General features: G+C 35.6%; 4 protein-coding genes across 8 annotated transcripts; 3 read left to right on the top strand and 1 right to left on the bottom strand.

Moving 5' to 3' along the window:
* The first annotated feature begins 1,451 nt into the window (after window positions 1-1,451).
* LOC104732540 (uncharacterized) lies at window positions 1,452-2,869 on the top strand. Its single transcript, XM_087479768.1, has 2 exons — window positions 1,452-1,599; window positions 1,677-2,869. The coding sequence occupies exons 1-2, from the start codon at window positions 1,494-1,496 to the stop codon at window positions 2,660-2,662; spliced, it is 1,092 nt and encodes a 363-aa protein (XP_087335894.1). The 5' UTR covers window positions 1,452-1,493; the 3' UTR covers window positions 2,663-2,869.
* A 706-nt stretch (window positions 2,870-3,575) lies between these two features.
* On the bottom strand, window positions 3,576-7,009 carry LOC104732538 (glutamine synthetase, chloroplastic/mitochondrial). Of its 2 annotated transcripts, none has more exons than XM_010452094.3 (12): window positions 6,529-7,009; window positions 5,756-6,015; window positions 5,635-5,674; window positions 5,456-5,559; window positions 5,316-5,364; window positions 5,129-5,235; window positions 4,952-5,039; window positions 4,740-4,868; window positions 4,575-4,649; window positions 4,239-4,490; window positions 4,085-4,145; window positions 3,576-3,996 (listed from the first exon to the last, which is right to left on the bottom strand). In XM_010452094.3, exons 2-12 carry the CDS (start codon window positions 6,001-6,003, stop codon window positions 3,857-3,859), a joined length of 1,293 nt encoding a protein of 430 aa, XP_010450396.1. In that variant the 5' UTR covers window positions 6,004-6,015; window positions 6,529-7,009; the 3' UTR covers window positions 3,576-3,856. The 2 variants fall into 2 exon arrangements, with proteins under 2 accessions (XP_010450396.1, XP_010450397.1); XM_010452095.3 differs by having other exon boundaries at window positions 6,428-6,623.
* A 1,672-nt stretch (window positions 7,010-8,681) lies between these two features.
* On the top strand, window positions 8,682-11,442 carry LOC104732537 (eukaryotic translation initiation factor). The gene is made up of 5 exons (XM_010452093.2): window positions 8,682-9,705; window positions 9,960-10,134; window positions 10,222-10,353; window positions 10,928-10,993; window positions 11,080-11,442. Exons 1-5 carry the CDS (start codon window positions 9,509-9,511, stop codon window positions 11,110-11,112), a joined length of 603 nt encoding a protein of 200 aa, XP_010450395.2. The 5' UTR covers window positions 8,682-9,508; the 3' UTR covers window positions 11,113-11,442.
* Window positions 11,443-22,997: 11,555 nt separating this feature from the next.
* On the top strand, window positions 22,998-24,616 carry LOC104732536 (paired amphipathic helix protein Sin3-like 4). Of its 4 annotated transcripts, none has more exons than XM_087479887.1 (5): window positions 22,998-23,211; window positions 23,585-23,731; window positions 23,846-24,026; window positions 24,209-24,307; window positions 24,393-24,616. In XM_087479887.1, exons 2-5 carry the CDS (start codon window positions 23,604-23,606, stop codon window positions 24,477-24,479), a joined length of 495 nt encoding a protein of 164 aa, XP_087336013.1. In that variant the 5' UTR covers window positions 22,998-23,211; window positions 23,585-23,603; the 3' UTR covers window positions 24,480-24,616. The 4 variants fall into 4 exon arrangements, with proteins under 4 accessions (XP_087336013.1, XP_087336014.1, XP_087336012.1 ...); XM_087479888.1 differs by having other exon boundaries at window positions 23,072-23,211; window positions 24,215-24,307; XM_087479886.1 differs by having other exon boundaries at window positions 23,072-23,211; window positions 24,215-24,307; window positions 24,377-24,616.
* The last annotated feature ends 1,059 nt before the right edge of the window (window positions 24,617-25,675 follow it).

The raw sequence follows: 25,675 nt of genomic DNA, 5'->3' as shown, positions 1-25,675 counted from the left end.
CAAATAACAAGTCAGGAAAAAATATTTTAGTAATTATCCCAATTCCCACCCAATAGCTAGGGTACCTAAGTTGCGGTCAATAGCCACTATAATGTTCTTGTAGTTATATGACCACCAAGATAATCATGGCATGGACCATAGTAAAACGATCACTGCAAATTCGTTGGTTAATTTGTTGCTATATGAAATCTGTTATTGCTTATTACTGACTAATAGTTGTCACTAGCTACTAACTTTACTAATAGTTGTAAAAAAAAACACTGATTTTTCGGTAGTAATTATTCTTTTTAAACACCTCTAATTTATTGTTTTCATCAGTTTAATAGAAGTCTCTCCACCAACCTACAAGACGATATAAAGCCCCAAAATATATATATCTGAAACGTTACAGTCCGCCAACAAAATCTCAGAACAAGTGAACAACCATATGTACCAAATGAGCATACTTCATAATGCATCATAATTCAAATAGCTAAAGTAGATCAGGAATCCAAAGTCTTGTGTGTATTTGAATTCGATGAGAGTTTTGTGAAGTTTGTATTTTAATTCGATGGAGAAGTGTTTCTTTCTCATGCGGAACCAAAAGCACGAGAAGGCTCTAGTATTTTTATAACTTGAAGTCCAATAATATTAAAAGCTCAAAGCTAGCTGACTCGTCTTTCTGGATAAGTACGACAAAGTCGCTTGATAACTTAAATATGATTATGTTTCCAATTGTACCTCTCGGGGTATATTCGAAAATATATAAATAGAACTTGCATAGTACGTACGGATTGTTTGGTACTTGTTTGTCCCGATCTTGATATATAGAAGTAATTCTAGTAAACTCAGGAGATTGAACTCGTTAAAACCAAAACTTTTCTTCTATTTTTATTCAATTTCTACTTCAAACGAAAGTTTCATGAGAAAGCGAGTTTAAGCCGTTAAAGATCAGAGCCTTTTGACATTTAAACTGAAGATTACAACTTTTAAAACTGAAATCTGATGTTGTGAATTGAAGTAAGTAGCCATAAAAAAAGAAATATTCGAAATTTTTGGTTCCTTTCCATTTCAAGATTAGTTTAAAGAATCTAATAATGTCAAGTAACATGTCCAGAAAACTTGTACTGTACTAGTTCGCGGTCTTACAAAAAGAAGATAAGCTAAAAGAAGGCACCAAATTCTCAGTAACTAAAGAGAAGCCAGTTGTCAGACTACAACACTTTCATGTAATGAACCTCGTACGTGGCAGTCTCAAATCGTACGTGTTACCTTGAGAGAGATGAAGAGAGCTCGAAGACAAAATCTTCACGTGCCAACTAAATACAAGGTGTTGGTGGTGATGTGCATCCTCGGCAGCTCCACCGCTTGGCATTCTTTTTTGTTTGAATCGACCATGACATGTATCTTACAATTAAATAGCTTGTTGTTTACGTTAATCGGCGCCTCTATAAATAGCAATAGGTGAAGTAGCACATCTTTTCATATGAGCTGACGTGAAAACTCAACATTGCATGATAGTAAACATGAATACGAGAACGTTTATCGTATGGTTTCTGTTGTTAACGGCTGTTGTCGTAGCTGCCGCAGTAGAGACTTCCGTGGATGACAAGAAAGAAGGTGTTTAGTATTCTTTATTTTCTATATATGTTTTATAAGTTTGATAGACTTCTTATGTTGGAGGTGGTTTGAAACAGGTGCAAAGCAAGTAGAGATACCAACCGGAGAAGGCAAAAGCGACGCTAAGGATAGTCTCAACCAAGGAGACGTTGGGGTCGAGGCCAAGGTTGATAAAGAAGAAGACAAAAATTATGACGTTGATCAAGGATGGAGGGGAGGCGGTGGTCGCGGCCGAGGAGGCGGTGGCCGTGGCCGAGGAGGTGGTGGCCGCGGTGGTGGACGAGGGGGTGGTCGTGGAGGCGGTGCTGAGTTAGATACCAATGAAATAGATGGTGCAGCAACTGACGTACAAAATGGAGGCGGTGGCGGGGGAGGATGGAAGGGAGGCGGTGGCCGAGGCGGAGGATGGAAGGGAGGTGGCGGTCGAGGCGGAGGATGGAAAGGAGGTGGCGGCCAAGGCGGAGGATGGAAAGGAGGTGGCGGCCAAGGCGGAGGATGGAAAGGAGGTGGCGGCCAAGGCGGAGGATGGAAAGGAGGTGGTGGCCGGGGAGGAGGTGGTGGAGGCAGTGCTGAGTTGGACACCGTAGAAATAGATGGTGCGGCAGAGGACGTACAAAATTCTGGCGGTGGCCACGGCGGAGGATGGAAGGGAGGCGGTGGCCAAGGCGGAGGATGGAAGGGAGGCGGTGGCCAAGGCGGAGGATGGAAAGGAGGCGGTGGCCAAGGAGGCGGTGGCCGAGGGGGAGGATGGAAAGGAGGCGGTGGCCAAGGCGGAGGATGGAAAGGAGGCGGTGGTCGAGGCGGTGCTGAGTTGGACACCGCAGATATAGATGCTACGGCAGAGGACGTACAGAATTCTGGAGGTGGTGGAGGCGGAGGATGGAAGGGAGGCGGTGGTCAAGGCGGAGGATGGAAAGGAGGAGGGTGGAAAGGAGGTGGTGGTCAAGGAGGAGGGTGGAAAGGAGGCGGTGGTCAAGGAGGAGGGTGGAAAGGAGGCGGTGGTCAAGGAGGAGGATGGAAAGGAGGAGGTGGTAGAGGAGGCGGTGGTGGTGGTGGAGTGTAGAATCGACCGTCTCTAGACTACTCACAATTGCAAACTAAATATTATGAGTAGAAATGTAAGTGTATGCAAAATAGCCAACTATAGTAAATAAGTTTGATGCACGGTTTGCCGATGCATTACCGCACATAACCACCTATCATGCAGAACTGATGTAATGTACGTTGTATCCTCTTCCTATAATCAATATATCTTAGCAGTTGAGTGTTAGTCAGAATTTTCACATTCGTTCACACGGAAATTTCGATTACGAATTGAGTTGTTGTAACCGAATATCTCATTAGCTTTTACAAAGATGTCGGAATACACAACCATATGATTGAAGTACAAAACCTTAAACCCGTGTATGTCTTCCTCTAACTTATGCTCGGTACGTACCACCTTAATCGGTAAAAGTCTCTTAAACCTTCTCTTTTTGGCTTTAGAGTCTCTTAGATCACGAAACCTCACTTTGGGATCGCATAACTTATATTTATCTAGTCTCTACATTTCATTTTCGAGCCATGAATGCTTGCATGATTAACCTTGACAAGCTTCATCACATTTCGAAGCTAAACAAACATATCTGCAGGAATTATTAATTCAAAAACATATATTTGTGATGAACCTCACATCTTTTAAGATCTTAAGCCAACATCAATTAATATGCTTGGCTTTCTTGTCATGATGTCTTGACTTTTAGGGTATATTTCTGTGGATAGTGAATCTAAGACGTATTACAATACCTTTGATCACAAATTCACTCTATGTTGTGTAAATAAGTCATGTTTTACATATGCTCGTTTCATTTTCATGATCCTAGATGGTATTCATGCTCGTTAAGAACTTTATAATATTTCTTACTGTGTGAGTTTAACCGATAAAGTATCCGCGTCGAAACCTTTTCTATAGCTCACAGTCTATTAAACTCTCTCTCTGCAACTTAAAAGTGTTTATTTGAAGCCAAACTCACATAATCACACATTAGCCAATAGCCATGATGACTTGTGCAATATCTTACAGTAAGACCATAACAGGCAAAAGAACCAATATAAAAGGATGAACATTTTCCCATACAGTTCTGAGTTTTTAACAAGGCAAATGAAAAGATAACAAATCATGTCTTGACCCGAAACAAAGTTTTAAGCAAACCTTATGATCCCGGATGGACCACATAGACATGTGTGTTCATCGGATTCATGAAAGCGTCGACTAATTTTAAACATTCAAGGAAAGCTTTTGAGCTGCAAGTGCTTCAGCCTCAAGTGTTGGCTCCCAGAGGAGTGTGGTCTCTGCCAAAAGTGAGGTCACAATGTATGGGTCCATGTTAGATGCTGGACGCCGATCTTCCAAGTAACCTATATTCCAATTCACAAACAATACATGTTAGCAATATATAGCATAAAAAAAACAATGTGTGTACGTAAACCATTCCGGTAACAGTACCTTTTCCTTTCGCCTCGGTATCACGTCCCACACGAATAGAGCATCCACGGTTAGCCACACCCTGCCAAGTTGACGTTTAAAGCAAGTGAGAAGAGAGGGACATAAAATAGGGACTTAGTATGAAGTCTTTTAAACTCCCATTGCAAATGCATACCCATGAGAATTGGTCGATACTAGCTGTCTCGTGCTTTCCGGTCAACCTTCTCTCATTGCCTTCACCGTAGGCACTGATGTGCTCCTTGTGGCGAAGCGAGAGGTTCAAGATAGCCTTTTTGATCACCTCAAATCCTCCTTCCTCTCTCATGCTCTTAGTACTGTAATTGGTGTGGCAACCAGCACCGTTCCAGTCACCCTCTATCGGTTTGGGGTCAAGTGTTAAGACAACACCAGCTTGTTCTGTAATTCTCTGCAAAAAAAGTAACAACAATTACAAGAGCTGAACTCTCACTCACTCACTCACTCCTATCTACAAAATATAACTTTTGATTACCTCAAGAAGGTATCTTGCACACCAAACATGATCACCTGCATCGATTCCTACACTCGGGCCAACTTGGAATTCCCACTGCACAAATGTTTATAATACCATCAGAGGACTATCAAGTAAATCATACAGTAACATAATTTATTGTTAGAGCTCCATTTAAAAAGAGACCTGTCCAGGCATAACTTCACCATTAGTACCACTAATGTTAATTCCAGCATATAAACAAGCTTTGTAATGAGCATCTGAAATGTCACGCCCCCAAATCTTGTCAGCTCCAACTCCACAGTAGTAAGGACCCTGAAGACAAAACAGAGAATAGGTTACTTTTCTTTATTTGTAAACCAACACAAAACATACTTCTTGGCTTGACTGATGATTACCTGAGGACCAGGGAATGCTCCAACTGGCCAACCCAAAGGCCATTTGACGTTTTGCTGAAGTAAAGTGTACTCCTGTTCAATGCCGAACCTAGATCACGATCAAGTAAGTATTCAAACTTATGTACCACATTCTAAGTAAATGGCGATTACAATGAGATTTTAGGGGTAGTAACAAACCATGGCACCTCGCCAGTAACCTTCTTGTTACTGAAGATCTCAGCAGCTCTGGCACGTTTGTTTGTTGGAATTGGCTCACCAGCTGGTGTCCAAGTGTCACAGATAACCTTCACATAACAAAATCTCAATAATTTAGTGTGTGATTATGAAACTTTTGCTTAATACTATGAAACTCAATGACACATACCAAGATGTTATTGCCCCCACGGAAAGGATCTCTGAAGATAGCTTGCGGACTGAGTAAAAAAAAAAACACAACGGTTATACCGGATATGAAATTGTGAAATAAAAGAGAGAATGAGATTATAAATGTGACAAAACTCTTACTATAGAATCACTTCACTATCTTCACCAGGTGCCTGTCCGGTACTCGAACCATCATAGTTCCATTTAGGAAGCTCAGAAGGATCTTCTACCGGCTTTTCGATAGTCTGAAACCATCCATAAACCTTATTAGCATCATAGCTACTGACATAAAATGTACTAACAGTCTTGAATATACATACCCTTGACTTGCTTCTAAGGTCAATTCCAGATCCTCCAATCCTATAGGCAAAGCAAAAAAGTTATGAAAAGTTTCGAAGAAATCTGAAAAAAGCGGGATAGAGACGGCAATAAATATTATACCAAATGTACTCAGCGATGATCCTGTCAGAGTAAGGCTTGGTGTCTAAATTGAGAAGAGTCTCAACTCTATTGACAGTAGAGTTATCAGATTGGAGAGCAAGCACTCTAAAGCCTCTAAGTTTGTTGCTGCTCTGCTTCTTCTGTTTCAATACAACAGAGCTCCACAACTTGTTTGTGATGACTGATGATGATGAGTGTTTAGGCACTCTCATCTGACATGTTGGAGAAGCTGCTAAGATCTGTGCCATTGGAGTTGATCCCTGATTCAAAAAAAAAAAAAAAAAACTCAAAAAAGTCCACCAAAAAAAAAGATCCAAATCAGGAATCTACAACAACTTTTTATGTTATATAAGATTAAAAAGACTTGTGCACTTTGGTCTGAATCATTCAGATTCTTGACCAGATTGGTGATTAAAGACTAAACCCAATTCAGTAATGCTCAAAAAGTAAACCAAATATATTAAACTAAAAAGCAAAAGACAAAGAGATCCATTAAAATACCAAAAAGGTGTGATGATCCATGTTGATTATTATTAATTCATAAAGTAGAGAGAGAGCTGTTGATAAAATTAGTGAAAATGGTGGACCCGAGATCTACTAGAATCAAGAGCTTAATAAGCAATGGAAAGACAGAGTTTAACTTTATTATTACAAAACAAGATTCTCTCTTACCAGAAACAAATGGATTCTTACAAAACAAGTGACAACAAGATCAGATCAGAATGCTGGAAAAAAGTAAAGAAAAAAAAAACACAGAGGAAATGAGAAGGTACCTGGGACTTGAAGAAGACTTAAAACTGATGAATCAGAAGAGTTGGGTGTGTTTGGTGTTTGTAACAGATGGCAATGACAGAGTTGACAAAAATATGAAGAGCCCTTAAGAATATTTTCTTTTTAGAAAGAATTTTTTTTTTTTTTAAGAATAATAAAAAAAAAGATTAAAAGAGTGAAGTGGCTTTTGCCAAAGAGATAGGGGTGGACTACGAGTGGCGCATATTTGAGTTTCAATCCTTTTTTTTTTTTTTTTTTATATGTTTTACTAAAAAAAAATGGCTTTTTGTCTTCTGCAGATAAGGTCTCTCCTTTGTACCTCTATCTCAAACCTCAATACACATTTATTTTGGGGTCAAAATTCAAACTTCAGTACACTTATTATGGATGGCCTCTTTTTTTTTTCCTTTTTCGTTTGGTGTGGTTCTTTGCTTTGATATATTAGCAATTATGTTCCAATAACTGTTAAGGACAATTCTTTTTGGTCAATGGAGTTGATACATTACCTATTTCACATATTCATTAGTAAGCCAATGAATAGGAGAATTTTGAAGTTACTACTTTTATTCATGGTACCATTTTTCAAAATAACAATCTTTATTGTCCATTTTTTTTAAATGTTTCAAAATACATATTTATAAAAAAAAATAGTACCAACACTTTTATACAATGCTTTACAAATTTTCATAAAGCTTTTGTTAGAAAACCTGAAACATACATTAATTCAGCTATTGATTTTCAATATCTAAGTTTTTTCAAACAAAAATTTACTGAATCTAATTATAATGTATTTGTTTTGTCAATAATTTTAATAGATTAGCTCAAGCGAGCCAGTTAGGACAAAAATTATTTACATAAATGATATAATGCATGCCAAATAATTCAGTTTCACATTCTCACTACGAGAAATCATTAGTAATTATATAAATTATGATATATTTTTTTAGCAATAATAATTTATGACTAAGTTTAATAATAATATACTTTATATATTAAAATGAAAAATCGTTCACTGATAGAAACCCTTTAAGTTTATACAACACATACACATGCATCTATACTATTAAAGCAGAAGTACTCATGGATCAACTTTTGGACAATGAATTTGTTTTGGTAGTTTTTAAATAAAAAGGTTAGTATTCAATAATTATTCATACATTAGCATATCATTGAAATAAAATTATCTAACCTTTCAAATTAAGTCGGATACGCGCATGTCATTTAATAGCCGGTTAATTGATCTGATTTTCTCTTCAAATATTTACCGTTGCTTATCAAAATGAAATTAAATCTTGGCCACTGATTTTTTCAATGGTTTTAATTTAAACCATCATATATTTTTATTTCCGAATCTTACAAAATTGCTTGATTGCCAAGATTTCATTAACTGCAAAACTAAAACAATCTTATGAGATAATCTTACACATGGAATATTCATATTTTAGTTATAACAAAACAAGAAACAAGATAATTTTTAGGAGATTTGACATATAAAATATGTATCTAAATATACCTAATCTCCCTATAAATACAATAGTTCTTAACTATTGAAATATCTCAAATTTAAATTTCTGATGTTTTATAAATATTGTAGAAAAAAAAAACAAGAAAAGGAAATTACAATTAATATTTGTGCATATTTTTCCTCACAGTTTTAGTAACAAAGAAATAAATCCAGTTTAATTTTGAAAACAATTAACTAATTACAATTTAAAATAAAGATTAAATTATTTTAAAAGGTATTTAAAAATTGTTAAGTATTCATTATAGCCTTAATAATATAAAGTTAATTAATATATAAGATATGTGAAATTAATAAAAATCAATTCAAATTTATTATAATTGATATATAATAATCTAAAATTAATTTATTTGTAAATACTCTCTAAAACACAAGATATGCAAGAAATATCTATAAAATCTTATGTAACTAATATATTTTGTAATCATAAATAAAAGTAATATATATTTATGAAAAGAAAATATTTCATGGATTACATTTGTTGTTTAAGAAATTTCAATTTATATTTGTATTTCTAAATAGTAATTACCCTAAAATAATTATTTAAAACTTTAAATATAATAATTACAATTGGTTGACTATATTGTATTACTATATATTTATGCTAAATTGAATATTAATAAGTAGCTTTTTAATTTATTTACTATGAACAAATTTTCTATTGTAGAAAGAAAGAAATTATATGTCAAAAAATGTGAGAAAAACACAAAATTTAGTTATTTCTTACCCAAAAATTTTGTACGATAAAAGTTCTCTAATAGTTAATTATTTAAAAGAGAACAGTTATAGGACATAAAAATTTTTACGGCTAGGGACAAGATAAAACATGAGGGGACATGACGAGATATCTTTGCCATTATAAAATAGTTACGTGTAGTTTATATACGTGCAATAGTCCAAATTAAAACCGAATTAAAATCTAATATTTGGATTTAACACCTTTAGACATACCGATATTGCTTAAAAACTGCAAAATAATCATTGTATATCTGTTATTGTACAAAGGATTAACGATGTCTAAACAACGTATTTATCTAAATATATTTTAACATTTACCATGTACGTAAACCAATTATACTACTCAACATCTTTTTAAAATTTTGAAATTATAAAAAATAGATAAACCAAAACATTTTATGCATTCAAAATATAAATAAAATAATTTCAACACATGTAGCACGGATATCACCTAGTTTAGTTGATAGAGGTACACACTCAAATTTCAAGAGTACTCGAGTAGCACAAAAATATTTTGTGTCCAACTAGCTTAGCATATAACACAGTCCAAAGCCAAACCATATAATATAGAAAAAGAACTATTCCATATAATGGACCGGCCGAAAATAGGCCCAACAAAGTCCTGAAAAAGCCTTTCAAGTATCCCAAATAATACTATCTCGGTTTGACCCATCGAGAGAGAAATACCTCAGAAAACCAAACACACAAAAACTGCGAAGAATATGGCGACCGAAGATGTTGTGAACGAGCCCCTCCCGGCGGCGGCTGAGGAGTTACCGGCGACTGAGGCGGAGAAACAACCGCACAAGCTCGAAAGAAAGTGGAGTTTCTGGTTCGATAACCAATCAAAGAAAGGCGCCGCCTGGGGAGCTTCTCTCCGTAAAGCCTATACTTTCGACACCGTCGAAGATTTTTGGGGGTTTGTGTTTCTCTCTTGTTCTTATTTTTGATTTCAACACGCCTCCCTCTGTCTATAGCTTTTGTATTCGCTTGCGATGTTGATTTGCTTAATGAGACTTGTTCTAAATCTGGGATTTGTATATATAATACTGTGTGAACGCCGAAGGAAGAAGATGTGATTTGGTTACTTCTCGATCTATGTCAATCTATAGAGTGTAGATCCATTAGTAGATAAGAATCTCAGGATTTTGATTTGATTTGTTGTTTGTGTAGTTTGTACGAGACTATATTCCAGACAAGCAAATTGAAAGCGAATGCTGAGATTCACTTGTTCAAAGCTGGTGTTGAGCCTAAGTGGGAAGATCCAGAGTGTGCTAATGGAGGCAAGTGGACTTGGGTTGTTACTACCGACAGGAATGTGGCTTTGAACAAAGGCTGGCTTGAAACTGTAATTACATTCTCTCTTGTGTTTTGGACTATATATCTGGCTGCTTTTTTTTTTTAACTAACTAAGTTCTCTCTCGTAATTTTGCAGTTGATGGCTTTAATTGGGGAGCAATTTGATGAGGCGGATGAGATATGTGGTGTGGTTGCTAGCATCCGCCCTGGTGCCAAGCAAGACAAGCTCTCATTATGGACAAGGACGAAATCAAATGAAGCTGTTCTGGTATGATGTTTTGTCTTCTCTTTATATTCATGTTGATGTTGGTGTGCTTGTTCTTGTTGTTTTCTTCTAGTTGTAATCTGTTGGGGATCTCTGAATTTAGTTTGGTTATCGTGTTCCATTTTTTGCTTTTGCTGGTGTATTGTGTACAAAGAGGTCCGCTCATTAAACAAAATTACCTTAGTTGAATTTGTTGATTGCTTTCTATATAGTAAATTGCAGCAAGTCGAGCTGTGGAAGGTTTAGAATATGCTAACATGCTGGATGTTCTCAGTGATACGTATTGAACTGACTATTGCGAGATGGTTTACCAACTAGTAGCTTCTTGCTTTATTACTACTACTTATAAGTTTTACCAGCTACTGATGATTGAGATACTCCTGTGGATTCCCCCCCACAAACGTTTTTTTTTTTCATTTATATTGAAGTTATATGTTGTGAGTTATTTTAAGATATATCTAGTAAACATCGCTCTTTTCGCCAAAGGACAATCTTTTTAGAACTTGGCTGTATGTTAAGATTGGTTAATGAAAATATCTGACGAATTTACTACTTGTTGTTTGTTATTGTAATCCAGATGGGTATTGGGAAGAAGTGGAAGGAGATACTTGATGTCACCGACAAGATAGCTTTCACTAACCATGTAATTACATTTTTCTTTAGTTGCTATCATCTTCTTGTTCATGGTTTACCCCTCATGTGGCTCAATAAATCGGTGTCAATGTGCAGGACGATTCGAGAAGAAGCCGGTTCAGTGTTTAAAGAAACCAGTGTGAGACGAGAGGAAGATGCAATATGGCTTTTTCTTGCATTGTTTGGTCGGTTTACTCAAAATAGCTGAGACCTTTAGGGACACGCACTTTGAGGTGTAACTCTACAAAGTTTTCTGTTTCATGAAAAAGGATTTCTTTTTAATTAAGTTCAGTTATATAAATCTCTTTTGAAAGCATCAAATTTTGGACAAATAGAGAGATACTACTCTCTTCGTAGCAACCTAATGCTAATTTTTTGTATTTTTTTTTCTTTATGGGATTCCTAAAATTGCCTTTGTTTTTGTATTTTTTGTTTAATGCGATTGTCATGATTGGTATCGATGGTGATTCTCCATTTTCTGAGATCATATAAAAGGGCTAAAAGAATGAACACTTCTAATAGCATCATTGTTTCCAGATTCGGATGTGTTGGTACAGGAGTCTTTGTGGGTGTACCTTCTACTTCTATGTCTTTTGGTTTGTGTTACTCTTCAATTCAATAAATTAAGTTCCTCGGTCAATCGGTAGATTCTAGGCTCATAGGTGGTGAACTATGCCTCAAATGGCTTGGAACAAGGGGACATGTACTATGGTTTGTACTTTGTACTAACCTTTATTATGTGTGAGAATGATGAATCCTATATACCCGTGTGGGCAGAAGCTCTGGTGCCGGATACCCGTGAAAAACAAATTAATAGATTCAGATTACTTTTGTCACTGAAGAATTTGGTTTCATGTAATCTTCATTTGGACCTCCAATCTGAGTATTGCATTGGTTTGGCTTGTCTTATGTTGGAGTCGTACCATTCTCCTATTTTACATTGGTAGATGTTCGGTTGTTCTCTTATGTTGATTAATATTATTTGGGATTTGGGAAATGCCACATTTACTTCATCTTTCTAAAAATGCTACATTTTTACTGTTCACATGTGATTAAAATAGGGCTGTCTGTATGTGGCCCCCTGTAAAATAGGGTTTCAACTAGGTTACCCATGTACTTTAAAACTCTACCTATTTCCTAGACAACAAATATTCTTCCCAATTCCACTTATATTAATTCATTTCTATCTAATTAACCAAAATAAATTAAGCTGTAATAAATCAACGTTTTGCGTTTTAAAATTGATAATTCGCGATTACTGTACCGCGATTGGCTTAACCCGACCAAAAATATTAGACCCAAAACATTATTTTCTTTACCCATAAAACCAAATCGATTTGGAGAAAATTTGAAATTTGGTCATCTTCTTCTTCTTCCTCGATTCAATTTCTTCCCTGAAGTTAGATGAGATGAATTAGAAGAAGAAAACTGGCTCATACTTCCAGTTAAAGCGAAATAAACAAACGGGGAAAGAAGAAGAAGAAATTGAATCGAGAAAGAAGAACTCGATTTTCTTGGTCTCGAGGAAGAAGAAGACGAGAAGAGAAGAAGATGACCTAATTTCAATTTTTCCCCAAATTGATATGGTTTTATGGGTAAAGAAAATAATGTTTCGGGTCTAATATTTTTGGTTGGGTTAAGCCAATCGCGATACAGTAATCGTGAATTATCAATTTTAAAACGCAAAACGTTGATTTATTACAGCTTAATTTATTTTGGTTAATTAGATAGAAATGAATTAATATAGGTGGAATTGGGAAGAATATATGTTGTCTAGGGGGAAATAGGTAGAGCCTTAAAATACAGAGGTAACCTAGTTGAAACCATATTTTACAGGGGACCACATACAGGCAGCCCATTAAAATACGAAAATATCCTTGTATGAAAGAGAGTGATTGTCGTGGACAAGATCTGATGGATAAGTTATTAGAGGAAGTTATAGACGTGTCCACAAATTTTATTTTTATAATTTTTCTACGAGAATTATATTAACGAAGTTGTCCACGAGTTCAAATTAGTTAATCATATTATTAAAAATAAGTTGTCTATGAAAAATAATTAGACAAAAAGGGTAAAATTGTCGAGATGGTGGACCAAAAGAAGATGTCAAGGATGATGAACCAAAAGAGGATGATATGGATGAGGGTGGACCAAAAGATGATGTGGAGGATTGGGTTTTTCGCCGGCATCCTTCTCCATATCATCTTGTCCATCATCCGCATCTTGTCTATCATTCACATCTTGAATTCATCATTCGCATCTTGTCTATCATCCGCATATTGTCTATCATCTGCATCTTGTTCATCATCAGAATCTTGTCCATCATCCTCATCTTCTCTATCATCTGCATCTTGTCCATCATCTGTATCTTGTCTATCAACAACATAGTGTTCATCAAGGGGCATTTATGTCTTTTTAAGAAAAGGTTGTGGCATTGTGGAAAATAAATGGAGAAAATGGCAGTTTGACTAAAAAAAGTTATTGTTCATGGCATTTTTGTTAATTAAATCTTGTTTGTTTGCACAAAAAAATATGATTTTTTGTTTTCTTTCAATTAATATTACTTTGTTCTACTCATTATTCTGCTATGTTGTAACTTGTAAGTTATCATGTATTGGATTTTTTTCTTCTTTTGATTTACTTAATTGTTTTTGTCATTTCGGATAGTTGTGTACTAGAACATATCCCGTGCTATAAAGCAAAGATCAATATTTTCTCTAAAAAATTATAATACAATAATAAAAGTTACTGTTATAGTTGTTTTAAAAAGTTACTAGATTAGTACCCGTGCTAGAGCACGGATTGAAATTTTTTATATATATTTGTTTTTAATATAATTTATACGATTATTTTTAATAGTTTTTTTAAATAAAATATTATGTTTCAGACGGTTTAGCATGGTAAATTGAGAAAAGATTGTCATTTCTATTTTAGAGTATTTTCGGTATGGATATGAGCAATGTCGATAATGGTGAAAGGAGAATTGGATGATTTATATTGAAAGTTTGGAAGATTCTCATTAAGAATTTATTTTTAATTGAAGATTTTATTCCTTTTTTATGCTTCCTAGTATATTTTTATTATCTCTAATAAGTTGGTTAAATATATGGTCTAGCAAAAAATCTGCTGAAAATAAATTTGAAATATTCTCTTTCAGATTTTGGAAATAATGTTATTCCGTAAAAAAAAAATTTGCTTGATTCTCTATAAAATTTTTGGAAACAATGTGCTTCCAAAAATAAATTTCGGTTGAACCGACTATTAATCTTGTAACTAATCAATCTATCAATTTGAAATATCTTAATAAGATTTTCGGTAACCAATTTAACCCATCAATTTGGAATATCCTTTAAGATTTTAGGAAACAATTAAGGTTACACCGACTATTTAACCTGTAATCAATTAATTAATGTATAACCTATTTGTCACCACTTATTAAAATTATGTAGTTTACAAAACAATGTTGTGTACTTCCGTTTAATTATAAAGGGGATTTTGTTTGAGAAAATATTTTGCAATTATTTGGTAAATCTACATATATCTTATTAAATCCTAATTATTTTAGAATCTTATAGTGTTTTCATTTTTTGATGTCTATTATCATTTTCTATTGTTTGTCGGTTGTATTTGCATCATTATTTTATGAATTATTTTACATATTAATTATTCTATTCTAACTGTGAGCAAATAAAAATTATAATTTTATTAATCACATAATTTTATTTTTACCAACCTGCCGATGTGGAACATTAAAAACACACATTTTCATCATAGATTGAGTACTATGTCTTCGTTTTAAAAAATTTAAATCACACTGAAACAACCCGACTTTTTTTTTTCTTTTTATTAATTAAATACAATATATAATTAAGTATCTACCTCAACACTTTCCATTTCTGGAAACTTCTATTTTTAGAAACTTTCCATTTATAGCAACCTTCTATTTATGGAAACTTTCCATTTATGGACTCCCATGCTATTTCATTTCCAGTGATTTTTCACAAATCCCAAACGAACTCCATTTGCAAAACATCCTCTTACACAACTCACCGCCAACGGTATTTCCCGATACCGGCGTGATCCACCACTTTCTAACAATTTTTCAATAGCCAATTGCACCTCCCGCGCAGAAGCTAAAAACACTACACAACTAACAATAAACAAAATCACTTACCGTGGAATCTCATTGAAGGCTCGAAGAGGATGATACTAGGACTCCATACCGCAAACAAATTGACTAACTACTCATAATCAATTCCATCACACAACATCATGCATCAAGCAAAAGGAAAATAATTCACCCAATTAAATTCCTAACCGCTCTAACCATCCATTTAACCATCCTAGAACCGTAAAGGCTCTGATACCAAAATGAAACAACCCGACTTTTTTTTTTCTTTTTATTAATTAAATACAATATATAATTAAGTATCCCATACTACTTAATTAAACAAACCAACCCACAATAATAAACCAACATCCAATTACATGCACAGCGGAAACATATCAATAATACAAAACCAATACAATAACATTTCTATCCATTCTATCCAGCAACCTAACATATCTCTATCCAAGGTTCCATCCTAAACATTATAACAAAGACCAACAACACACAAACGAGACCCTAGTTCATCCTTCTCCTCATCGCCATGATTCCACGTCACATACCTGCACACCACAAACAACAATTGAGATGCGTAAGTATTATCATAAATACTTAGTGAGGCCGTCCTCCCATCTACTGGGTTATACACACAAGCATATGAGACCCTCAAGTTTAAGCAAAACAAACAACACACAACAATACATCAAACCATGAAAACAAGTCTCGACTGAGACCAGTGTCGACCGATGCCTCACGGTGTCGATCGATGCTACAAACAATGGTGTCGACCGATGCTAAACAGTGACGACCGATGCCACTCCAAATGGTGTCGACCGATGCTTCCTAGTGTCGATCGATGCCTCCTCTGCAGACACGATCTACGCGAAACCGAACATCGAACTCTCCTTCCCAACCATCTCGAATCCGTCTCAAACTCACCCAATTACCTCAGAAATCACTGGGAATCATAAAAGCAACGAACCCAAGCAACAAAACAACACAAACAGCAAAGAAAACACACAAACAAGAGAGATCTCATGCTTAGATCAACCATGGTCAAGCACTCACCTCAAGAACAGGAAGATTGGGTTGAGAAACGTGGAAAACAACACCTCCAGAAGCTCCCCCTTCGTTTCCAGCAACAGCTAACACTTCTACTGCCTCAGATCTCTCCAAAATCTCCAAGAACAAGCACAGAAAAATCTCAAGAACGTTTTCTCTCTGTCTCTCTCTTTTTCTCACTAAGCGGCGACCAAAAAGAACTCCCAAAACCCTCAAATTCGTCCTTAGACACTTATAACACGATTTAGGGATTTAATTGAACTAAACCGAACCAATTCGGCAATTAATCAAACCGGCCGAACCCAGAATTCAGTGGTGTCGATCGATGCCACTAGGGTGTCGATCAACACTCCTTTCAAAATCACAAAATCCGGTTCGCGGATGTTACAATTCTCCCCCACCAATATGGATTCGTCCTCGAATCCCGCAAAACCGTCCAACTGTCAAGGACCTCCGTGCCACCGTCAACATGGCCCGCACGTCCCCGACCGGACTAAATACCGTCAGCCAAGGTTTCTCGTGCACTGTCGCAACAGCCCGCACACCTCCGACTGAACCACGAGGTCTCCCTCTAGTCAATATACTCACATCAAAGACACTATTTGCTCACAACTCAGTGCTTCCCCCGTCCGTGGTCGCAACCAACGAATCATGCCGGCTCGCTATCAGGCCAACCGCCTTAAGCTACGGCATCCAGGAAGTCACTCACACACACACTCCCCCCGCTCTCAGGTTGCAACCTTCGAGTCGTACCGGCTCACTGCCAGGCCACAGCCTACAGCTACGGTATCCAGGGAGTCTCACACGCCCACTCCTCCGCTCTCGGGTTGCAACACTCGAGACATACCGGCTCACTGCCGAGCCACGGCTCACAGCTACGGTATCCAGGGAATCTCAAAATCCCGCTCTAAGGTCGTCACCCTAAAGCGCGCTCACGGATCGTCATCCGAAGCAAACATACCACTCCCACTCTCTGGCCACAAAGTCCAGTGAGCTATCGGTATCACATGAGTTGGGCCCACACAATCCTGAGCAAATAAGTCTGATGTCAACGAGTATCTCCCGACTAGATCTACCTCAACACTTTCCATTTCTGGAAACTTCTATTTTTAGAAACTTTTCATTTATAGCAACCTTCTATTTATGGAAACTTTCCATTTATGGACTCCCATGCTATTTCCTTTCCAGTGATTTTTCACAAATCCCAAATGAACTCCATTTGCAAAACATCCTCTTACACAACTCACCGCCAACGGTATTTCCTGATACCGGCGTGATCCACCACTTTCTAACAATTTTTCAATAGCCAATGCACCTCCCGCGCAGAAGCTAAAAACACTACACAACTAACAATAAACAAAATCACTTACCGTGGAATCTCATTGAAGGCTCGAAGAGGATGATACTAGGACTCCATACCGCAAACAAATTGACTAACTACTCATAATCAATTCCATCACACAACATCATGCATCAAGCAAAAGGAAAATAATTCACCCAATTAAATTCCTAACCGCTCTAACCATCCATTTAACCATCCTAGAACCGTAAAGGCTCTGATACCAAAATGAAACAACCCGACTTTTTTTTTTCTTTTTATTAATTAAATACAATATATAATTAAGTATCATATACTACTTAATTAAACAAACCAACCCACAATAATAAACCAACATCCAATTACATGCACAGCGGAAACATATCAATAATACAAAACCAATACAATAACATTTCTATCCATTCTATCCAGCAACCTAACATATCTCTATCCAAGGTTCCATCCTAAACATTATAACAAAGACCAACAACACACAAACGAGACCCTAGTTCATCCTTCTCCTCATCGCCATGATTCCACGTCACATACCTGCACACCACAAACAACAATTGAGATGCGTAAGTATTATCATAAATACTTAGTGAGGCCGTCCTCCCATCTACTGGGTTATACACACAAGCATATGAGACCCTCAAGTTTAAGCAAAACAAACAACACACAACAATACATCAAACCAGGAACACAAGTCTCGACTGAGACCAGTGTCGACCGATGCCTCACGGTGTCGATCGATGCTACAAACAATGGTGTCAACCGATGCTAAACAGTGACGACCGATGCCACTCCAAATGGTGTCGACCGATGCTTCCTAGTGTCGATCGATGCCTCCTCTGCAGACACGATCTACGCGAAACCGAACATCGAACTCTCCTTCCCAACCATCTCGAATCCGTCTCAAACTCACCCAATTACCTCAGAAATCACTGGGAATCATAAAAGCAACGAACCCAAGCAACAAAACAACACAAACAGCAAAGAAAACACACAAACAAGAGAGATCTCATGCTTAGATCAACCATGGTCAAGCACTCACCTTAAGAACAGGAAGATTGGGTTGAGAAACGTGGAAAAAAACACCTCCAGAAGCTCCCCCTTCGTTTCCAGCAACAGCTAACACTTCTACTGCCTCAGATCTCTCCAAAATCTCCAAGAACAAGCACAGAAAAATCTCAAGAACGTTTTCTCTCTGTCTCTCTCTTTTTCTCACTAAGCGGCAACCAAAAAGAACTCCCAAAACCCTCAAATTTGTCCTTAGACACTTATAACACGATTTAGGGATTTAATTGAACTAAACCGAACCAATTCAGCAATTAATCAAACCGGCCGAACCCAGAATTCAGTGGTGTCGATCGATGCCACTAGGGTGTCGATCGACACTCCTTTCAAAATCACAAAATCCGGTTCACGGATGTTACAATTCTCCCCCACCAATATGGATTCGTCCTCGAATCCCGCAAAACCGTCCAACTGTCAAGGACCTCCGTGCCACCGTCAACATGGCCCGCACGTCCCCGACCGGACTAAATACCGTCAGCCAAGGTTTCTCGTGCACTGTCGCAACAGCCCGCACACCTCCGACTGAACCACGAGGTCTCCCTCTAGTCAATATACTCACATCAAAGACACTATTTGCTCACAACTCAGTGCTTCCCCCGTCCGTGGTCGCAACCAACGAATCATGCCGGCTCGCTATCAGGCCAACCGCCTTAAGCTACGACATCCAGGAAGTCACTCACACACACACTCCCCCCGCTCTCAGGTCGCAACCTTCGAGTCATACCGGCTCACTGCCAGGCCACAGCCTACAGCTACGGTATCCAGGGAGTCTCACACGCCCACTCCCCCGCTCTCGGGTCGCAACCCTCGAGACATACCGGCTCACTGCCGAGCCACGGCTCACAGCTACGGTATCCAGGGAATCTCAAAATCCCGCTCTAAGGTCATCACCCTAAAGCGCGCTCACGGATCGTCATCCGAAGCAAACATACCACTCCCACTCTCTGGCCACAAAGTCCAGTGAGCTATCGGTATCACATGAGTTGGGCCCACACAATCCTGAGCAAATAAGTCCGATGTCAACGAGTATCTCCCGACTAGATCTACCTCAACACTTTCCATTTCTGGAAACTTCTATTTTTAGAAACTTTCCATTTATAGCAACCTTCTATTTATGGAAACTTTCCATTTATGGACTCCCATGCTATTTCCTTTCCAGTGATTTTTCACAAATCCCAAACGAACTCCATTTGCAAAACATCCTCTTACACAACTCACCGCCAACGGTATTTCCCGATACCGGCGTGATCCACCACTTTCTAACAATTTTTCAATAGCCAATTGCACCTCCCGCGCAGAAGCTAAAAACACTACACAACTAACAATAAACAAAATCACTTACCGTGGAATCTCATTGAAGGCTCGAAGAGGATGATACTAGGACTCCATACCGCAAACAAATTGACTAACTACTCATAATCAATTCCATCACACAACATCATGCATCAAGCAAAAGGAAAATAATTCACCCAATTAAATTCCTAACCGCTCTAACCATCCATTTAACCATCCTAGAACCGTAAAGGCTCTGATACCAAAATGAAACAACCCGACTTTTTTTTTTCTTTTTATTAATTAAATACAATATATAATTAAGTATCCCATACTACTTAATTAAACAAACCAACCCACAATAATAAACCAACATCCAATTACATGCACAGCGGAAACATATCAATAATACAAAACCAATACAATAACATTTCTATCCCTTCTATCCAGCAACCTAACATATCTCTATCCAAGGTTCCATCCTAAACATTATAACAAAGACCAACAACACACAAACGAGACCCTAGTTCATCCTTCTCCTCATCGCCATGATTCCACGTCACATACCTGCACACCACAAACAACAATTGAGATGCGTAAGTATTATCATAAATACTTAGTGAGGCCGTCCTCCCATCTACTGGGTTATACACACAAGCATATGAGACCCTCAAGTTTAAGCAAAACAAACAACACACAACAATACATCAAACCATGAAAACAAGTCTCGACTGAGACCAGTGTCGACCGATGCCTCACGGTGTCGATCGATGCTACAAACAATGGTGTCAATCGATGCTAAACAGTGACGACCGATGCCACTCCAAATGGTGTCGACCGATGCTTCCTAGTGTCGATCGATGCCTCCTCTGCAGACACGATCTACGCGAAACCGAACATCGAACTCTCCTTCCCAAACATCTCGAATCCATCTCAAACTCACCCAATTACCTCAGAAATCACTGGGAATCACAAAAGCAACGAACCCAAGCAACAAAACAACACAAACAGCAAAGAAAACACACAAACAAGAGAGATCTCATGCTTAGATCAACCATGGTCAAGCACTCACCTCAAGAACAGGAAGATTGGGTTGAGAAACGTGGAAAACAACACCTCCAGAAGCTCCCCCTTCGTTTCCAGCAACAACTAACACTTCTACTGCCTCAGATCTCTCCAAAATCTCCAAGAACAAGCACAGAAAAATCTCAAGAACGTTTTCTCTCTGTCTCTCTCTTTTTCTCACTAAGCGGCGACCAAAAAGAACTCCCAAAACCCTCAAATTCGTCCTTAGACACTTATAACACGATTTAGGGATTTAATTGAACCAAACCGAACCAATTCGGCAATTAATCAAACCGGCCGAACCCAGAATTCAGTGGTGTCGATCGATGCCACTAGGGTGTCGATCGATACTCCTTTCAAAATCACAAAATCCGGTTCGCGGATGTTACACACACATATGCAGAAAATATCTACATATGTATTTTATGATAATTCAAAACAATTTGTAAATGAAATAAAAGAAAAGTGATAAGATAATCATAATTTAAAATCTTAACAAAATATTCCAAATATAGTTATTAAAATAATAAATTGGATACTTAGATATAAAATCTTACTTTTTAAAATTCTGATTGGTTTAATTTTTCAAAATTAAGTAATAATTTTTGTCCATAATTAATTAGAGAGAGAAATATATTTTTAGAAACTAATATTTTTAAAAAAGATTTTGTTAGTCTTATATTTAAATTTCATTTTTCTCCTTAGTAAACAATTAAACATTTGCCTTCAACACCAATGGCATGACAATATAATTTTGTACACTTTATAAGGTTAGTTTTATATTTTTTACTTTCCAATTAATATAGTAGGTTTTGTACGGGATCAAATCATGTTGGGAGATGTAAATCAATTTTGTAGTCTCACCTAAACACATATTTAGTCGCATAAGTTTAGATTTCCATGTATATAAATTTTCAGAATCAGGTGATTGCATGATGAACCATCTTAGTTAAGAATATATGATTTTCTATGTATTGTATCTTAAATAACTAATTTTGTTGGTTGTAAAATATAATTGTAGCACTTTATATTATACATTTATTTTTATTTAATTGATGAAAAACATATATTTAAAATCAAAATGAACTCTCTCCATCTAGGGTGCCATCTCATCACCACTTTTCAAATCCCCTATATATTAATATGGAAGCATTTTGGCCAAAAAGCTGATGTGTCAATATTATAGAGATCTAAAACCAATTTGAGTTTTAATTCTTACCTTCCACATTATTTACATTAATTTGCCATCAAGATGATTTAATTCCCAACAATTTTTATTAAATTGTGAAAATCACAAAATCAATTTAATATTAATAACATCTTCATCAATAAGATTAATATATATATCAAAAATTAATATATAAATGATTCAATTGGTTATTGTTATCTCACATATTTTTTATTATCCAAATCATTACATTTGTAATTCGATATTTTATATTTAAATATTTATTTTGACAATAGTAAAAAAGCACTTGGGCTTTTTAGTTGATCAAATATTGAGGACTTTTTTTAAAGAACATGATAGATTTTCACTTAAATGATTTAAAATATTATCCCTAAAATAATCAATTATAAAAATAACAAAAAATAATAACAATTAATCCCGCGTAAAATGCGGGTATACTAACTAGTTTTGTTCTTAAATTTGTTGTTTAGTAGTCTTAAATATGGTCAACTGAATTCAATGTTTTCTTTTCTATTTGATTTTGAGATAAACACCATATAAATAACCAAATTACATCTCACTTTTAAATCAAATTACTTTTTCATATATTAAATATATGTAAGTCAAATTTATTGAAATTTGTTACCAAATTCATTCTTAAATTAAATTATATCCCATCAAATCAACATCTCATATATATTTAAAGAAAAAAACTTAATAAAAAATCTATTTAGTAAAAAAAGGTATTTAATACATTACTATATTAAAATAAAATAAATATCATACACTTCAATTTAGGATATATATGGATTGCTTTTAGAAGGTAATATTCATCAAAGCATGAATAAATCTCAATAAAGAATTTTTTTCCTTCTACTTTTTGACATTGACTACTGTAAAAATCAATTAAATATTAATTTAAAATTATCACAACAATTTCAACCATGGCTCAAAATCATAAATTTAATAAAGCGATAACAGAAAATCTCCCGAGAAACATGTCTTCCACTGGTCAAATAAAAAGATGAAGAACACTAAAAAGGAGTAAAAACATAATATTTCACCCTAAAATGAAGATTGCTTCTTTGTATATGTTTTATATATAAGTTTCATATTAATTATTGGTAAAGCCTACACTTCTCTGGGGTTTCTTGTGAGGTGAGGAATCTCTCCCCTCTAGATGAATTGTGTGTTGATTATTGTATATTATGCTTCTTTTTATTGTATCCTTTTATTATTATTATTAGTTTTCAAATTTTTCTTTGAGCATCTCTCACTTGTTTCAAAGTATAATCTAAAATAATATTAGGATTACGTTATTTCAGTTTTTTTTTTTATATTTTCTTCAAAATCCACTGCAATATTTCATTTGATTGTTCTCTCGTTACTAGGTTTTAACACTTGTTTATAATTCGGATGATTTCGAGTTTGATTACTACAACTTTGATTGCATTCCATTATTGTAATATATTTAATGTTGGAACACCTACAATGATCTTATGTCTTTCCTCTTTTAATGGGTATAATGAAGCATTGACAAACTGTGAACCATGGTTGCGCCGAGGCCAACTAAAACTAACCCGCAGGAGTATCTCAAGATTGTGAAGAAAAAACTTAAAAACAAACATGACGTCTATATAAGGTTTCTTGAGGTCATGACAGCTTTCACAGCTAGGAGGTATATATTTTCAGTCTTAATATATAATGGGTTTTGCTAAATTTCTTTTTTCACGTAAGATGTTTGTATTTTGGGAAAACTGAACAAAATAATCTGAAAGTATATTCATGGTAGGATGGATTCGTATATTGTAAGATCAGTGGTGAAAGAACTCTTTAAGGAAGACAAGGAACTGATTTCGGGTTTCAATGCATTTTTGCCAAAGGAACTCAGGATAAAACTCGACGGTGAACAAACTACACCAATAATGTCTGATGAGTATTGGAAAGCTCTTGATTTTGTCAAGAAGGTTAAGGTAGATATACACATTTTAGATACATAAATATTAGTTTTATATCGTGAATTTTAGTGTTTTTGCTATCAATTTTATAAGAACCTAAACTAAATATAACTATTTTGTAGTCTAGCTCTACTAGAAATTATGTTTCTCTTTAATTTTTTATGTTCCACTTTCTCTTACATGCCATATATCCGTAGAAACAGTTTCAGGACGATGTTCGTATATACAAATCATTTGTGAATATTATGGACATGTTTATGAAGGAAAAAAAGAGCACTGCTGAGATCTGCCATGAGGTATATCTACTTATTATATATTAAAACTTTTTTTTATTGGTCGTGAATTGCATGTTTTGAATTCGACAGGATGCTTATTTTATAGGTAACTATCCTATTCCGGGACCATCACGACTTGCGTGTGGATTTTTATCACTTTCTCCCTCAGAATCTCTTTCGAAAGAGAGAATGAGATGATGAAATATGCAATGAATCTATGTTGTACCACCAGTTTGTTGTTGAACTAGTACTTAAACTAGTAACTTATTTTAGTTATATTGTTATCGTTTAAACCGTTATTATGAATAATACATACTCTCTCCGTTTTTTAGTTGTTGTTTACGTTTTTCGCACATATTAAGAAAATATTTAATTTTTATGTTTTATGCCTAATTAATGTGTTGTTTTATTTGATATCATTAATTCATAAGCTAAAGGAATAGAAATAAGATTGGAAAATTTATTTTTAAAAATATATTACAAACATAAAACGACAACTAGTTTGAAACAAAAATTAACTTTGAAAACGACAACTAATTAACAACGGAGAGAGTAACTTATTTTCTCAAAAATTATGCGCAACTTCCACTACCATTTCATTAATATATAATCTTTCTATTTGGTTGAATATTTTGGGTATAGTAGGTAAAATGCAAAGATATGGTCTAAATGTCTAACAAATTGTCGTAGTGAGTTTTCTACTTTTTTTTTTTCATCTCGTATGAAAATTTCTTTTCAAATTCTCTAGGCACAGTCCTGCATATATATATATAATGCTTTCTTGAATTATATTCTTCTAACATTTTCATTTTTGTTTGGAAATTGCTTCTTTTTTGTCAATACTCATAATCTTGACGATATATTTTAAAAGTAATCAATACTTAAAAATATTTATTTAGTTTTAAGTTATTCTACAAGACTACAACAAACAAAAAAAAACAATTGTACCAATAGAAAAAGAATAAAGCAATATCAAATTTTGGTAAAGCATAGCTTAAAATCTGAATAAAAAAGTAGCCATCTAGTTGTTGTCATCTTAAAGTATCACTTAGCAATCCTTCCCACTTATACATAATCTTGTAGTTTAAAGAAACAGTTTGACTAAGGATTATTATTCGTGTGAAGTGACATGGTGATGCCTCTCCTTCTACATGTGTTCCATGGTTTGAATCAGAGTACAATGAAGTCTAGCTTGTCATACAAGGTGGATAATGGGGGAAAATGACCAAAATCAACCCCAACTATTTGTCAAACACTTTGTCATACCTAAACTTCAACACCCTGCAAATAATAAGTTGAACTGTATTAAAATTCAAATTTGCTATCTAAACTATATGAAATATTGACAATTTCAACATCTGCTTGAACGGTGTTAAGTTAGGATTTAAC

The sequence above is a fragment of the Camelina sativa genome, chromosome 12 (assembly GCF_030686135.1).
Source record: "Camelina sativa cultivar CO46 ecotype springtype chromosome 12, ASM3068613v1".
In the NCBI taxonomy this organism is placed as follows: Eukaryota; Viridiplantae; Streptophyta; class Magnoliopsida; order Brassicales; family Brassicaceae; genus Camelina; species Camelina sativa.
The sequence above is the reverse complement of the archived record's forward strand: the minus strand, read 5'-3'. Positions and strand labels throughout refer to the sequence as shown.

Bases quoted from the DNA above. Each gene is read 5' to 3' on its own strand.
- LOC104732540 (XM_087479768.1), top strand. From the start codon at position 1,494: ATGATAGTAAACATGAATACGAGAACGTTTATCGTATGGTTTCTGTTG. The intron at 1,600-1,676 runs GTGTTTAGTATT...GGTTTGAAACAG, and splicing joins CGTGGATGACAAGAAAGAAG to GTGCAAAGCAAGTAGAGATA.
- LOC104732538 (XM_010452094.3), bottom strand. From the start codon at position 6,003: ATGGCACAGATCTTAGCAGCTTCTCCAACATGTCAGATGAGAGTGCCT. The intron at 5,560-5,634 runs GTATGTATATTC...GGATGGTTTCAG, and splicing joins ACCTTAGAAGCAAGTCAAGG to ACTATCGAAAAGCCGGTAGA. The intron at 4,491-4,574 runs GTAATCAAAAGT...CTTTTTTTGCAG, and splicing joins GTGCAAGATACCTTCTTGAG to AGAATTACAGAACAAGCTGG.
- LOC104732537 (XM_010452093.2), top strand. From the start codon at position 9,509: ATGGCGACCGAAGATGTTGTGAACGAGCCCCTCCCGGCGGCGGCTGAG. The intron at 10,354-10,927 runs GTATGATGTTTT...ATTGTAATCCAG, and splicing joins AATCAAATGAAGCTGTTCTG to ATGGGTATTGGGAAGAAGTG. The intron at 10,994-11,079 runs GTAATTACATTT...GTCAATGTGCAG, and splicing joins AGATAGCTTTCACTAACCAT to GACGATTCGAGAAGAAGCCG.
- LOC104732536 (XM_019233639.2), top strand. From the start codon at position 23,604: ATGGTTGCGCCGAGGCCAACTAAAACTAACCCGCAGGAGTATCTCAAG. The intron at 23,732-23,845 runs GTATATATTTTC...TATTCATGGTAG, and splicing joins ACAGCTTTCACAGCTAGGAG to GATGGATTCGTATATTGTAA. The intron at 24,308-24,376 runs GTATATCTACTT...TGAATTCGACAG, and splicing joins CTGCTGAGATCTGCCATGAG to GATGCTTATTTTATAGGTAA.